This window comes from Echeneis naucrates, chromosome 12 (genome assembly GCF_900963305.1).
Source record: "Echeneis naucrates chromosome 12, fEcheNa1.1, whole genome shotgun sequence".
In the NCBI taxonomy this organism is placed as follows: domain Eukaryota; kingdom Metazoa; phylum Chordata; class Actinopteri; order Carangiformes; family Echeneidae; genus Echeneis; species Echeneis naucrates.
Window position 1 is genome coordinate 1566773 of NC_042522.1, and position 16036 is coordinate 1582808.

At 39.0% G+C, this 16036-nt stretch overlaps 1 protein-coding gene across 2 annotated transcripts; it reads right to left on the minus strand.

The window, feature by feature from the left end:
• On the minus strand, positions 1-12604 carry LOC115052465 (leukemia inhibitory factor receptor-like). Of its 2 annotated transcripts, XM_029516582.1 has the most exons (18): positions 12499-12604; positions 12225-12409; positions 9462-9613; positions 9199-9352; positions 8815-9087; positions 8590-8713; positions 8137-8273; positions 7828-7973; positions 7594-7747; positions 6174-6235; positions 5470-5692; positions 5042-5221; positions 4844-4945; positions 4583-4750; positions 4334-4462; positions 4143-4236; positions 3967-4030; positions 2-2912 (listed from the first exon to the last, which is right to left on the minus strand). In XM_029516582.1, exons 2-18 carry the CDS (start codon positions 12286-12288, stop codon positions 2406-2408), a joined length of 2733 nt encoding a protein of 910 aa, XP_029372442.1. In that variant the 5' UTR covers positions 12289-12409; positions 12499-12604; the 3' UTR covers positions 2-2405. The 2 variants fall into 2 exon arrangements, with proteins under 2 accessions (XP_029372443.1, XP_029372442.1); XM_029516583.1 differs by lacking the exon at positions 12225-12409 and having other exon boundaries at positions 1-2912; positions 12499-12578.
• Between the last annotated feature and the right edge of the window lie 3432 nt (positions 12605-16036).

Genomic DNA, 16036 nt, shown 5'->3' on the forward strand with positions numbered 1-16036 from the left:
TGAAATGACATAAATCTGTTTTAACCGGAGGTAGACGTTGCTCAAACAAGCTCAGCCAACATCACAGATTATTAACTTTTACCTGTTTTATTCAAGGTTGGTGTAGTGGTTCGTGATACCACCATAAAGAATGGTATGGTTAAACTCCTGGTATCTTTTGCTGTCTTTTTTGTGTTCTCCCTGTGCATGTGTGGGCACATTGGGTTCATTAGTTACTCTGAAATTGTGTTATTGGTTGTTTTTACACCAAACATTGTACACCCTGAACAGGTGTACACTGCCAAACCCAGTGTCAGCTGGGATTAAGTCCAGTCACCACACAAACCATACGCTGAATAAATGATACACTGAACTGCATTAGTGTTTTGACCATTCCTACTCACCGAGACCATTTGTTTTGGAGATCTCTCCACTTGTATGATGTTCTTGCTGCTCCTCAGCACCATCACACTGTGCTTTCAATTCTTGTTATGAAATTGTGTTCCTGAATGGCCTCATTGGTGCAAGTGTTCACAAGTCATTGGGATCTGAAATGTGGTTAATGTCGTTGCAATATGTGTAAAGAGACACCAAAAATGTTGGAAACCACCAGTTTAATCTCTAATTTCTGGGGAATTCAATTTTTTTAATTTTACTGAATTTTAACTTGTAATTATTCCTACTTGTTTATTTTGTTTACTTTTTTCGATTGTTCTTAAAAAGTGCAAATAAACAACTACGTACCTCAAAACAGTACAAAACGACCTCAGTGTTCAGCTCAACTGCATACAGAATCAATCAAACAGTGCTGGCTCCACCTAGTGCTTGCTACAGATAGTGCCAGCAGCGAATAGATATGTCACATGTTCCTAATGTTTAATGTAACTGGTATTTGTGTTTCTCCCTTAAAGTGAAACAGTTTCAGTACCAAATATAAATACATCCTGTGAAACTGGAACACAATGAAGCACATTTTCAAAATGTATTGTATATATATATATATATATATATGGAAAATTTTTTTTCCATGTGGCCACAATCTGAAGTACTTTGCATTTCAAAATATTTTCTCATATTTCATAAACACTGAAAGAATATATATTTAAAGGGTAGTTTTTGATCAATAGAAAGTCTATGCTGTCAGTTTGATCTTTATAGCTGATCAACTGTATTTCATGTAAGCAGAACCTCTAACTGAATGCCCTGATGTTGTTTCATGAACTTTTTAAAGATAACCATGAGTAAATACTGAGTCATTTTGAGACATTAACTCAACATCCTGGCTCGTCACTGTGCCCCCGGCAGGAATATTTTTTCATGCACTCCATCAAAAGCAAGTAATTTCCTAAATGTAATGCCTATTTCCATTTTGTTGTGTTACCTTCTTTAAAATCAGAAATTTTGCCCAAAATTGTGTATTTTACATTTCAAATTTAAAATATACTTCTGCGGGGTTTTCAACAGCCAAATTCTTTTAGTTGCAACTACAACATATCTAATCAGGCTACTGATCTGAAGCAGTAGAGATGGATCACATGTCTGCTGCAGCAAAACCATGGTCACAGTATGTGAATTTTATTCTCCTAAACATTTATGAACAGATCCTTATCAGCAAATATTTCAGCTCAAACTATGCTCTAAATGACATTGTGGGCACATAGACCTGGATCAGCTTCCGAGGGTGCCCCAGGGTAACCACTCTTTAAGTGACATTTATTGTGGCAAGCATACCATAGATTTATAAAAATGTATAGATAATATAGAAAAAAAATATAGGCTACTACACATACTACAGAAAATGTTAATATAGCAAAAGCCATAGAAGCCTTTAGACTGATGACCAATCTGAATGCAATCCATATCCCAATGCAACATGCCATGCTAAAAAGAATTTTTTCAATTGTAAATTATGTTAAATACATGTGAGGGATTGTTGGTGTAATCAAATCTGGCTTCTGCACAGATGCTGGGCATTTGGGGGCCCTATCCTGAAAGACTGAAACCAGACCCTTGAGAAAGAACCATTTTCATGCTCCGTGATGGGTTCCCATAGTCCAGGGTGAGTTTAGATAGTGATATTTCCATCCTCCTCATTCCTGTTGTCCTTGATGTTATTTCCACTGTGGTGAGCCTGGTTCTCTGTGTTTTGGCTTACATTAGCTCGGTTGAGCAGTTAGCTGCTTAGCTAGCATTGTCTCTGCTACTCCTTGTGCCACCTGCATTTTTTGTCTTAATCTGAGCATTTTCTGCTTCTTTAGCACTGAAAAAGCTTCCAAGGCACATTTTGGAGCTTGTGGCTAATTGTGGGGATTCTTTCTCTTTCTTAAGTTTCCTTTTCGTACACTAAGTGGCACTGTTCAGCCATGTTGAATTGCTTTAAAAGTGTGCTCACCGTGTGGATTTGCCAATGCTACATATATAAATGACTATTTGGAAGGTAACTGTGGTAGTAAAATGTAAGGGGAGTCACATAAAAGGTCTGAACTGAATGTATCCCTCATAGGACTCACTGCATCTTCTTCCGACTGGTTTGGGGTTGGGGATTCTGTGTGACTCTGAGGCTGGTAGCCACCAGAGTTCCTCTCACACCATGGCCCCTCCTGACGCTGAGGTTCTGGGTTATACTGTTGATACCCAGGCTCCATGATCAGGTTATATGTGGGGTTAGGAAACACACTTCTGAAGGGAGAAGTTGGTAAACCTGACTGAGATGGTACCGTTGTTGTAGGCAAAATGGGTGAGGGGGTGCAGTTTTTCGGGAGCTGATTGTAGTAATCCCTTCTAGTTGGAGTGAAAACATACAGTACGTTCTCATTGCTGTCATAACCATTCATTGGTGCCCTGGATTTATAACGCAGTTCTGGAATATTTATGACATCTACTTCACTGTGGTGAAACTCTTCCACGTAAAGAGAATGACAGCTGTGTTCAGTCTAGAAAAAAGAAAAATATTGTTCACATTTAAAGAAAACATACCTCTGTGTACAACAAAGATCATATTGTGGGACAGCAGCCAGCAAAAAAAAACAACCATCTGTACCATCTTCCATTCTTTCATTCCTTGTCACTTATCTGTGCACTTGCAGTGGGGCCACACCACAGGACCAACAAATACTGTAGAGACATACAACCCTTCATACACACTCACAAATATGAGTAATTTGGAGTCATCTATTAACCATTGGGAAGCTGTGGTACTGACCTTGGGCCCAGGAGTCAAACCTTATGCTAAATTACGTTACATTTTGTATGGTACGTCCATAAAACAAGGGAACTCACAAGAGCTGTAGTAAAAATCAAAAGGTAAAAAGTCAAAAGCCACGCTAGTAGCAAACCAAGCTGCTGATCAATGGGCACTTTCACACATTCACATTCACTAATGTCACTACAGTTCATCTTCTCAAAGTTCATGACTAGTACAGTAACTGTCAGCAACACTAGTTTTGCGGACGCTGCATGGTATTGTTTCTGAGAACTAAATTGACTTGCAGCTCTCCTGTGTCTATAGTTTTGGTCATTTTTGTGACTGTGAATGAGCAGCATTGTCGGGGTGTTGGTGAGGTGCACTGAAGATAATCCTGGTGTAGGATGGGTGACTAGAGATAGTCAGTGTTCTTGTCATTCTGTTCTTAATAAGCATTCAGTATTGTACATATTATACACATGCACACCGCTGAGAGTGTGACAAATTCTGCAAAAGGGTTAACAGTTAGCTGTCAACAAACAGGGTACGTCAGCCTCAGGCTGTTTGTCAGTGAATAAATTATGATTTCTCTCTGTTTCAGTGTCCTGTCTCCCCTGAGGTTCAACGACAGTACAGACAAGCAAGAACAGGCCCACTACAGTGAGGGAGGAAAATGCTTGTTAACATAAATAAAACTTTTTTCAAACTCTGATTTTTTAACTCTAGCTTAAAAAAAAACAACAACTTGAGACTGACGATATAAAGACATGGAGAGCCTTCAAGACATGGTTTTGTGAACCTACCGGTGAAATCCACCCGCCCGTCAGCAGAGGCTTTGGGATTGGAGGACATACTTTCTGTTTGATGCTATGGGAGTTAAGAATATATGAAAATCACAAAGATATAGTAATAATTTCCCTTCATTTAGATCAGTTGCAGAAGTAAATTGCATAGAAAATCATTGTGCAGATGTTCTTACCATGACCAGTGCATATAGCAAATGACACTGATGATGAAGAAGAGAATGGAAATAGTGATAAGGGAGATGATGATCATCTTGACTAAGTGATCAGCTGGCGAGTGGAGAGAAAAGACAAAAGAAAAATCCCTTTATTTACTGTAGAAAACAGTAGGTCACACAAGGTCTGAAGGTGAAAAGAAACACCATACTCTGCGAATTTAAGGTGGCATGGAGGGATGTGGTGCCGCACTCTCCTACTGAAGTCAGTGCCTTCACTGTGAACATGTAGGAACTTATTTTCAGGTTCCTTATTGTGAGAGTGGTGGTCTCAGGATTTCCTAAACCAGAGAGAGATTTCTTTAAGCTTCAACATCAGAATACACCTTATGTGGATTCAGCTCTAATCTTAATCTAATCATAGTGTCTTAAATTTCAAAATAAATGCACAATGACAAAACCTGTGGTGACATTGTAGACCATGCTGTTATTGCTGTTGTTGTCTGACCAATAGAGAATGTAGCCTTGGATGAAAGCAGTCCGTTCTGTTAGAGGTACTGGATCCCAGGAAACCTCAACATTTGAATCCTGCTGTTTCCACTCTAATTTAAAGAGGTCATTTTGCATTCCTAGCAAAGAATAACAGGGGCAAAACATTGAATCACATGAATCACATTTTTAGATAAATTTATTGATAACTGTACATCAAACATTTGTCTTACTCTTCTCGCTGGCATATCCCTCTCTTCTTTCAAGCAGCACTGGAGCTCCCTGGGTGCAGCCATATACGGACAATGTGTATCTCAGTCCACCTCTGAGGCGCTCTGTGGTGGAGACAGAACAAAAGAGATGCATTTTAATACATGGGGATTTACTGTTACATAAGTGTAGCTGTTTTGTGAGCAATTAATACAAAGTACTTGAAACTATATTGGCATTAGTTTGATGGAGAGGAACTTTGATCCACTCCACAATGCAAGGTCCAAACTTAGGACACCAGTCCACTATGTAGCCACAGCTAGCCTTAGGACTGGCAGACCAGGACAGACTGAAGCTGTTGTTGATACCAGTGATCCAAGAAGTGTTCACACTGGTTGTGTCTGAAAATCAAGAACACCACATAGATCATGCATAAACATACAGATAGGCGAGAAGTTACAAATAAGACGAGAACGATGACTGGAGAAATGAGATGTTCACAGTCACAATAATGAAAGTTAATAAGATGTTCGCAGATACATTAACATCACTTTCACTGGAAGTAAGTTCGAAAGGATCTTTTTTTTGCAGCTAATGTGAGCAGGAATGGTAAGAAACCTGCATTTTATCTCGTTTCTAAGCTTCATACCTGGAATGAATTGGGGTGTGATGATGGTAGCTGGGAGTGAACTGCCATTAATATTCCTGGCTGTGACTGTGACCACATACTCTTCAGTGGTGTCCAGACTGAGTGAGAGATTGTGCTTGGTGTGAGCCACAGTTGTTCTGCTTGGTTTCTCTGTCTCTGTGCGCTTCATCCAGGTCACTGTGTAATTTATGATGTGTCCATGACTCTGGTTGGCCAGTGGTCTCTGTGGAGGTTAACACCAACACACAGTGCACTTTAGGACACCATGCCAGTTTGGAGGTTGTTGTTTATGGTTCCATTTACTCTGGTAAATAACAAATAGTTTTTCAGAGCTTTATCGATTCACTCAAGTCATTAATCAAAGCAACATCTGGTTAAAAGACAAATCTAAGCCTGAAAACAAAAATGTATCTCCACCCCAGCATGATAATTTTCCACATATGTATTTTGTTTGACTAAAAATAAAAAATTCATCCAATTGGCATTTAAATTTCCACATTCTTGCATGGGTGTTAAATCTGTATGATATTCAAATGCCACTGAATAGTGGATGATAGTCAATCATGATAAGAAAACCAGCCTCCCAAATCTATTGGACATTTATAGGACACCATTCACGGCATTTTTGGTGGGGAAATAAAATACAATGTGTCTGTTTTTTAGTCAGAATGTTCACCAGACACTGAATTGTATTAATGACTTACCTTCCAAGTGATTATAGTCTCAGTATGATTCTTCTGCATCCACACATCAAGAGCATCTGGGACTGTAGGGGAAACAACATGATAATACAGCCTGCAGTTTACAGCGTGAGTCTGATGGATGAATTTAGGGGCTTTTAAAGAAGGAGGGAGAAAATAATTAAGCTCTGAAGAATTTTTCGGAGTAATGCATACCTACATGGTGCAGAAATGGGAAACAATAAGGCAACATGGACATTAAAAACTGAAACAAGACGATAGGCATTTTTGAAAGTTTCCATTTGAAAGATTAAAAACTGTAAAAGTGGACATATACTCTGGGTCTGTAAAGTCAAGCCAATGTGAAAGACCATAAACCTACATTCCCTCCGAGGACCATCAAGCGGTGACTCCACTGGTTGTAAAAGGAAGTGAGATACTATTTAAGTCCATGGAAAAATGACCCCCCTTCACATTTCTTTTGTTTTTCAGTCATTTCAAGTCTTCAATACAACAATATGGTGTTCATTTTCCAAATGTTGCTTCCATTAAGAGGGAAATAGAGAAAAGAGCAGGTCAGATCCAGCCCTCATTCCTCCTAAGCCCCACCTCCTCCTCCAAATATGGTTTCTACTGGTTTTAAAAAAAAGAAAAAAAAAAAACAAAACCCACATCTAAATTACAAACTGGCAGGTTCAAAAGTTCACAGGCCAATGAGTAAAATCACAGATGGCTAAGACTTTATTAGTGTAGTGCCGTGAGCTCCTCACTGTGTAATGTAAAATACATAATTTATATTTACATAATTAATAAAGAAAGCAATCAATATGTTGAAGAGATTACAATATGAAAGAGGATTTTTTTTAAGAAAAAGCAGAAAAATTGATGAAAAGTTATGCTCCTACTGTACACGTTCAACCTACTGCAACAACTAATGACTGCTCAGCATCATATGAAAGGCTTGTATTATGCCTATTCTCCCACTCTTACATTAGAGATCTTATCGACTGGCTCTCAACCTCAACCGATGCTCCAAAATTACGGAATCAGTTGTCATGTGCCATCTGATGTGTTCATACCATCTCTAGTTTAAATCTATTTTCAAGAAACATTTTATTCTCTGGTCTTTTTTGTTTGCTAGCCTAATAGTTTCTTTGGATAATGTATTTGCTTCTTTCAGTTTCTTGTTCTGTTGTACATTTCTGTCTTTCATTATATAGTGCTTTGTTTTATTTATTATGCTCAGTACTTTGGTGTCATCTTAATGCAGTGATTAAATGTGCTCTGGACATAATCTTGACTTGACTACTGTCATCTGAAGAGAATAATCTTCAATGCACATTAAGGAACTAGATTTTGCCATTCTAATATTTTTTTTGTATTTTTTGATAATGAAATTAGAGTGTCAGTCACTTGCAGTTTGTTTGTGTTTTTTAATACTTACCATCCCCCTTTGTTTGGAAGTGGAATGATTTGCTCCAGTCACTCCATTTCCAGAAATGTTGTGTTGTTTTACATTGTACAGCCACATTATACCTCCAGTTTGGCATCAAGTCAGTCAAAAATGTAAAATTAAGGCCAATTCCAACAAGCTGACTCTGGGAACAGGAGAGATAAAAATGGATTAGAGAGGTATATATTCCTTGTCCATCTCACACTCTTATCTTCATTAACTTACCATGGTGTTTTTCCCACTGTGGCTGACATTTAATTGGCATGTTAGATTGAGATTACAGTACTGTTTCGCCGTCCAAGTCCATACCAGGCTGACATTTCTGGCATTCACAGCAGATGCTTTAAGTCCCTCTGGAGCAAACATGTGCACTGACAGAGAGGACAGGCTCATCAAATGAATTTAGGATATATGAGAATATACAGTACTCTATCCATCCATGCTCATGCATAATATGGACAAGTTAAAAGAGTAGTTTTCAACTGCAGTTTCCCCAAATTTCATCTAGTCCTTGAAAGTAAACACAGGCTATACCTCTTTTAGTCAGGTCTGCCCTGTCTGAAAGCTTCACAGTCCCAAGTGGATTCTCAGCTGTTAATGTCCAGTTTCTCTCACCAGCCCGGACTTTCAGTTTTTGTGAGCATCTCCTCTGGGATTCGTTTGTACATTGTCTGGAAAAAAAATGCAATGAGTATATAACCTTAAATATATGAATTGAAGGGGAAAAAAGAAAAATAATAAAGGGCATATTTTGTTTCTTGGGATGATTAAACTTATCTGATTATTATGTATTTTACCAGATTTAAATGCCTCTTAAGAGGAGAAGTGCTTTGTCAAGTCTTCAATACTGGTTCAATTTCATAATATATTCATTTGCTTCTAAATTTCATTTGTGAACAACCTGGGGACTATTCCATGCCAATTAAACCCCTGCTCACTACCCTTCCAGAATCTTTGTTTGTGGCTACATCAGGATTCATTTCATACCTTCCAAGAAGTTTATATTTTGTGGGTGCTGTTTGCAGGCCTGTGTTTCTTCCTCCTTTCCAGTGACATTCAACAGATTCCAGATCCCGGGTTTCACACTGAAGATCCTTATCACCAGGTGGGTCTGAGTCATTGCCAGCATTCAAGAAAACTTTTAGCATTTACCAAGACATATTTCAAATGCCAAAAATAAGAGAAATCAGCCCATGGATGAATTATACTTACAACCAACAAAGACACAAGCCCCATTCTCATGTTTGGTTGATTTACATATAACATCAGTGCAGCTTTGTTTTGATGGCTCATTCAGGACCACTGTCAAGGTGTGTGTCCAGTTGCTGATCTTGGCCGTGTTAATGGTGGAGCTGTTATACCCATTCATATGCAGTTTGTCTAATGTGCTACCTGCTGGCAGAACACAGCAGAAGGTGACTCTGCTGCCAACCTCAAGCACTTTGTCCCGCGGATACACTTGTGGCTCCATTGCATTTACTACTCCTGTGTAAGAATAATATTAGAATATAATAAGTATCTTTGTGAATATCGTGACAACTTGAATTGTTGTCATAATGAAAGTATAATCAGCAGAAATTTTAGATGAATTTAAACCTGGAAGAGTCTGTTTTTGCTCCAACGGACTTGTGTAGGTCTTGTATCGTGAGCTGAGTCTGACTGAATGAGAAGAACACTGCAAAGGCAAATGGGACGTCCAGTTCCAGAAGTGAGTAGATCCTATTCGGTCTGGTTTCACAGCCACTTCATCCTAAAACATTTCCATAAATAGATTACAGGAATGTCTGCTTGGCTGTTCCACAAGTGGAGATAAATGACATAAAATGAGCAACTGTGATGTAATATAAATGGACTCTTACAGAATGTACTTGCTTGTCTGCTACCAGAACCACCAGCTCATAGATCAGCAGGTCATGTACTGCAAAGCATGAAGGGTCATCTTCCCATGTCACCAGGATCGTCTGGTCAGAACTGTTCAGAGTCATATTCTGAGGTCCACACTGTGAAACACCTGAGGAATAACCCAAAGAGAATTGAGTCAGGAGTCACTGGATTTGGTTCCATAGCCTTGATGACGTTTCACTTCTCATCCAAGGGGCTTCCTCAGTTTGTACCTTCTGACTATGTAAAGCTATGAATGAGAAACTTCACAGACACCTGAGAAATATACATTGTGTATGTGAAAGTGTTTTCCTTTTTGTGGCAACCTGTACCAAGTTTCCTTTTATTTCTTTCTAAATAACATGCGCCACAAAATACACTCACATGCTCCTACTGGTATGTGTGGTGCCGGACCTAAAGATCCATCGCTATATATTTTTATTAACATTTTAACAACAACAACAACGATAATATTACATTGTTAGTATCATTATTGTTGTCATTATATTATCATGTATATATTTATGTGATCACCACTCAGCCATAAGATTTTTCCTGCATGGCTTCATCAACGTGGCTATGGAACACACCATATCCTCCACCATATCAGGGGAATGATTACCAGCTACTTTGGAGAATTTAAGCTACAGTTCAAAACTGCCCATTTCACAACACAGTGGCAGGACCTTGAAAAGGGAATTGTAACAGGTTGCACCATCTCTCCCATCCTGTTTGTCATTGGAATGAACCTGCTTATAGCAGCTGCAGGAAAGGAATCCAGAGGGCCATTAATGGAGTCCGGCGCCTGCCAACCTCTAATGAAAGGATTTATGGATGACCTTACCATAACAACTTCAACCCATGCGCGAGCAAGATGGATCCTGGAGGCATGTGGCGTTCAATGCCTGGCTCTTCCATCACAGTCTGCCACCAAGACTCATGTGGCGGCTGACAAGCTATGAATTTCCAATGACTGCAGCGGAAGGAGTCGAGAAGAGAGTGAACAAACATCTTTGCAAGTGGCTCGGAATCCCACCAAGCTTCACATCAGTAGGGCTATACATCAGGTCTGGTCAGTTACAACTACCCCTATCATCAGTGGTTGAAGAGTTCAAGGTGGCAAAGTGCAGGGTCGTGATGATATATCATGACTCCACCAATGAAAAGGTCAGAAGTGCAAGCGTCACCACGAGATCAGGACATAAATGGGCAGCTGACACATCAGTGGCACAAGCTGAAAGCGCGCTGAGGTTGAAAGACATCATTGGGAACCTGTGTGTAGGGAGGTAAGGACTCGGATCCACCCACTTCCAGCAGTGGGGAAAAGCAGATCCAAAGCAGAGGAGGGACATGGTCCAAGCTGAGGTGTGGCACCAGGAGGAAGAAAGGCAGGCAGGTCTAGGGCTGTTGAACTTGGATCACAAGGAGCCTGGACAAAGTGGGACCTGCCGAAGTGGAGGATCAAGTGGCCTGAAATCTGGAGACTGGAGCCCTTTGGCATCTCTTTGATGCTCTGCTTAGTGTATGACACACTTCCATCACTAACAGACCTCCACAGATGGGTAATAAGGGAGGACCCGCTGTGTAGGCTATGTGGAGAGAAAGGAACAATGACACAGATACTGGTGGGATGTAAGACAGCTTTCAGCCAGGGAAGATACAGATATTCTGAGGAGGCAAGGAAGACCATCCTGAATGAAATGACAGACCTGTGGGAAGATGGTTGCGAGGAGGCTTATGAGAGAAAAGCCACCAAGTATTAGGACCTTCACGAACAGTGCAGGGACAAAGGATGGCAGATTTTCCGAGTATGCCCAGTATTCTCCTGGCTGAAAGCTACAGTCATGTAGATGTGACTGAGTTAAACAGCATCAATCTAGATGTATTTAAAATTATCTTCATGGCATATATTCAATGCTTCTGGCCAGGCTTGTGGATAAAAATCATAAAACCAGTCTGAACCAGTATCGCCAGTATCGTATAGCAGTCACCTCACTACTCAAACCCATTAATTAGCACAGAGTCTCAGGAACTTAAACTTGAGGAAACTTGAGTAGTAATGTGAAAGCTCTCTTCTATTTTGATGCAGCTGACAGTAACGTACTGATGAAGCACTTAAGAAATTATGAAATGAAAGATGTTCTGGGAAGTAGCAGCCTGCTTCCCGCATTATGTATGTGTGTGAAATGATCGCTCGAAAGCCCAATAATGGGAGATTTTTCAATTTCATTTAAGGTTTTAAATAAAATTTCAGGAGAACTATGACATTTCTAGTTTTGGTACACACACTTGTGATGCTAAATTACCTCTAGAAGTACCATTTATTTAATCATTTACCAGGACAATTAACACATTTCATCCAAGTGGTCATTATTCCAGAATACATTCTGAAATAATATATTTAATATTTAATGCAAATCATGGAAGTCTGTACACACATTCCACTAACCACTGTGTTTGTGTACTAACTGCCATAATAATAATAATAATAATAATAATAATAATAATAATAATAATAAAAAGTATATTAATCACTGTATATGTAATTCCAAAAATATAATGTAAATGTAAAAGTTTACAGACCATAATACCTTTTAAATATACAGTATAATTTGTGAACTCCTCAAAGGGCAACATCCTTATGTTGTGAATCACATCATCAGCTGTTCTTAAACTCCTCCACAAACCACCACAGATTCTTTCTTTGCATGTTATTTGAAGCTAGTAAAGGACATACTCACTGATATTTTGTCCATTTCCATCTTGGATGCAGAATAGTAAGGTCAATAATGACCAAGCGATCATTGTAATCCTAGTTAAAATTACTGTTGATGGTCAATTGTTGTTTTTCTTTGATGAAAAATATGTCAGGAAGACTTCATGGATTCAACTCATTCATCACAGAAAATTCATCAAAATTATCGGGCTGTGGAAATAAATATCATCTTGTTAAGCATTACTAAAATAATACATACCTCATTAAATGGCATAAGTAATAATAAATACAATACTTACATGAGGACTTGATGTGTATCTTACTCTGTGAGAAAAGTCAAAGTGTCAAGTTTCTCCCTCAAACAACACTCCCTTCAAAAGTAGCCAATGATACATGTGCTGCTTCAACTCATAATGATTGTGAAATCCATGTGGACTTCAATGCAGGAAATGGAGTGTGTGCTTACTGGTAATCATGAGTCACGGTTGCCAGATTGGACATGCCTGATTCTTAACAAGAACTAGTTTCACTATCTCGGTGTGGTTATTTTGCAACATGTTGGGCTCACTATCCCAAAAGTGGGGTTCTGAAAATCCAGGAAGCTGTACAACACTTTTTCTATGACCTGCATGATTGATTTGGCTGCAGTTTTTACTGCCCTTCCTGCTGCAACCCTCCCACTTTATCCAGCCATGGGACAAGCACAAGCCTGCCACTGGTTTACCCTGGTGTTTTATCTTTGTGTTTGTTTTTGTTTTAAAAAAAAAAGGACAATTGGTCATTCTTAAAATACTTTTTCATAATGGGTGAATTAGACAGATAAGTCAAAGATTTGTCCACATACCAACAAAATAAAAAAAATAAAAAAATAGAGAGAAAATTAAAAAGAAGTGTACAAGAGTTTAGGTTTTTTCCTATTTCCGATTTGCTTTTATACTTTTGAGTCATCTCAAACTGCCAGGTATTGTAATTGTTGCAGTCTGTGCAGTGAGTTGTTGGCATGGAAACCCGACGTGGCAGCTGGACAGGATGTGGTGTGTTGTCATAAGTGGAGGAGTGGGTCTATGACTATCCAGAACTGGGCGAGGACTAAAAAGGCAGGCTGGGGTTAGAGTTCATGTAAAGTTGGCCAGCTGAGAGAGAGCATGTGGGGCCCGAGCTTCTGGGAGGGATGGACAGGAAACTTTCTGCACTACCTATAGGAAAAAACACAATAGAAAAATGAAATAAAATGTATTTGTATAGTGCCAAATCATAACAGAGTTACATCAAGGCACTTTACATATAAAGCAGGTATAGAACAAACGCCTTACGGAGTTGTTTAAGAGACCCAAAATATCCCTCCAAGAGCAAGCACTTGGCGAAAGAGGGAAAGAAAAGCTTTCTTCGAGAGGAAAACACAAGAACCAGAGCTACAGTGAGAGAGAGCGTGAAAGAGAGGAAAAGGGGCTGGGGGCAAGAAAAGGAGAGAATATGGCAAAACATTCAGATGTAAATACTGATTGATGCTTGGTACCACTGATTGTGCACAAGTAAATATTAGCAGTAGGTGAAAATAAGGTCTTTCGCAGAAGAAGTAACAATGGGAAGCTATAGTAGTGTGTAATAACAACTAAAGGTAACTAACTACAGCAGGAGGTATTGAGCTGGAACAGGGATCAGAGATGCTTCAGCATCTGCAGGACGGGGACAGGGAGAGAGAGGACAGGAGGGACAAACACAAACTACAGGAAGAAACAAAGCTCATGACATTTAATGTAACGTGCATTAAATGTAATATATGGACATTGGAAGTTGGTTCCATAGAAGAGGAGCCTGATAACTGAAAGATCTGCCTCCATATTACTCATACTCTTGGAGTCTCTAGGAAACACAAGTAACCCTCCATCTAGAGAGCGGAGTTACCTCTTGGGACAATAAGGAACTATGAGCTCTCTGAGATATGATGGAGCTTGGTCAGTGAGACCTTTGTAGGTTAGGAGAAGGATTCTGAATTATGCTGAGAGCCAATGAAGAGAAGCTAAAACAGGAGAAATGTGATCCTTTTTTCTAGTTCCTGTTAATAGTTGTACAGCAGCATTCTGAATCATCTGAAGGCCTCATCCAGCTCTTTATGTCTGTAAAGCATGTCTGAAGTCTGATTAGCTGATTAATTTTACTCAGCTTCATTAAAAAATTATAACTGAATATCATCTACAAAACAGTGAAAATTGGTGCTGTGCTTCCAGATAATATAGCCTAAACAAACTCCTTGCAAATGCTTTTACATATTAAAGGGGGATTAGATATGGGTCTAAACATCTGGATCAAGAGGTCTTTTGTGGAGGTTTAAGAACTTCAGCCTCAAAAGGCTGTGGTATATAATCAAAAGATAAACTGACACTAATCAGATCTATAATGTACATGTTAATTAGTGGAAAAACATCTTTAAACAGCCTGGTAGGTATTGGGTCTAAAAGACAAGTTGACGGTTTTGATGATGAGATTAAAGAAACTAGCTCAGAGAGAATTAAAGGTAGAAAAGATTTCAAATAAAAAGCAGGTATTTGATAGGGGACTGTAGGTAAAAGCTAGAGAATTTTGGCTTAGATTGTTACGAAATTATTTCTAAAGAAGCCCATAAAATTCTTGCTGCTGAGAGCTAAAGGAATCAGTGATCCAACTGAGTTATGACTCTCAGCCTAGCTACAGTACTGAAGAGAAACCTGGGTCTTGTTTTCTTCTATCAGCGTGGAATAGTAGGCGCTTCGGACAATGCGAAGAGCTTTTTTAAAAATATGTTTTTAAGCTTTCTTTCCAGGCCATGGAGAATTCATCTACATTAAAGTACAAATTGGAGAGCTATAGCAAGGTGCCAGCCTTCTGTCTCATTACTTTCTTTTTCTGAGGAGCCAAAGAATCAAGATTTGAACAGAGTCATTGGACAAATCTGGTTATTACCTCATATTGTAACGTTTCTACCATTACAGCATTAGACTTGTTTGAGGAACTCAGGAAGAAACACGATTTGGAGAAACAATATCTCTTTAGATATTTCCAACTGAGAAATTATTTGAATAAAAACTTTGGGAATAATAACTATTGGAGAGGAAGGAAGGAAGGAGTCTGATAGGGATATTTAGCAATGCATATAATGGAAACTAGCAGAAAACTGATGTCTAAGATTTACTCATCTTTACAAATGGGCAGATTTTTCTCCACATGGCTGAGTAACGTGTCTCCAACAGTTTCAGACTGGATAGTTGAATAGTTGAAAAAAGTGACACTGCAAAAGGTAACAAATACTGGGAGAAATGGAGATGTTATCTGAATCAGAGGTGATCCCATCACTGAATGTTTACCCTATGTGGTTAACTCTGTATCTCTCCCTTTTTTTCTGCAAAGGCATCGTGAAAATTTGTTTGGTCTGGAGAACGTTGTACCTCTTGTGAACTGTACAGAGGAACAGTCCCCTCTGGGGATGTATTGTATATATTGTGTTATCCTGGACCAAGGAGGAGGGCTGTGTGTACCTTAAAGGACAGCTTCTACAAGCATGTAGAACCCTCTAAACCCCAACTGTCAGCCCATTTTCAGTCTGTCTTTTGTTTTGAATAATGTTTGGAATTTCATTTCGCTGTAGATGATCCTGTCTGAAGTGCATGTTCTCGGCGTGCATCTTATATTGCTGTTCTTTCTTTCATATCTAAAAAACAAAGTTAAAAAAAAAAAAAGATTCGAAAACAGTGAGGTCAAATCATCTCACTTGGCATGTGAGTAGTCCAGTATATCCTTTAAGGAAAATTTTTTGTTTTAAGACTCACTACTACTACGCCATTAACAGAACTTTGTAACATC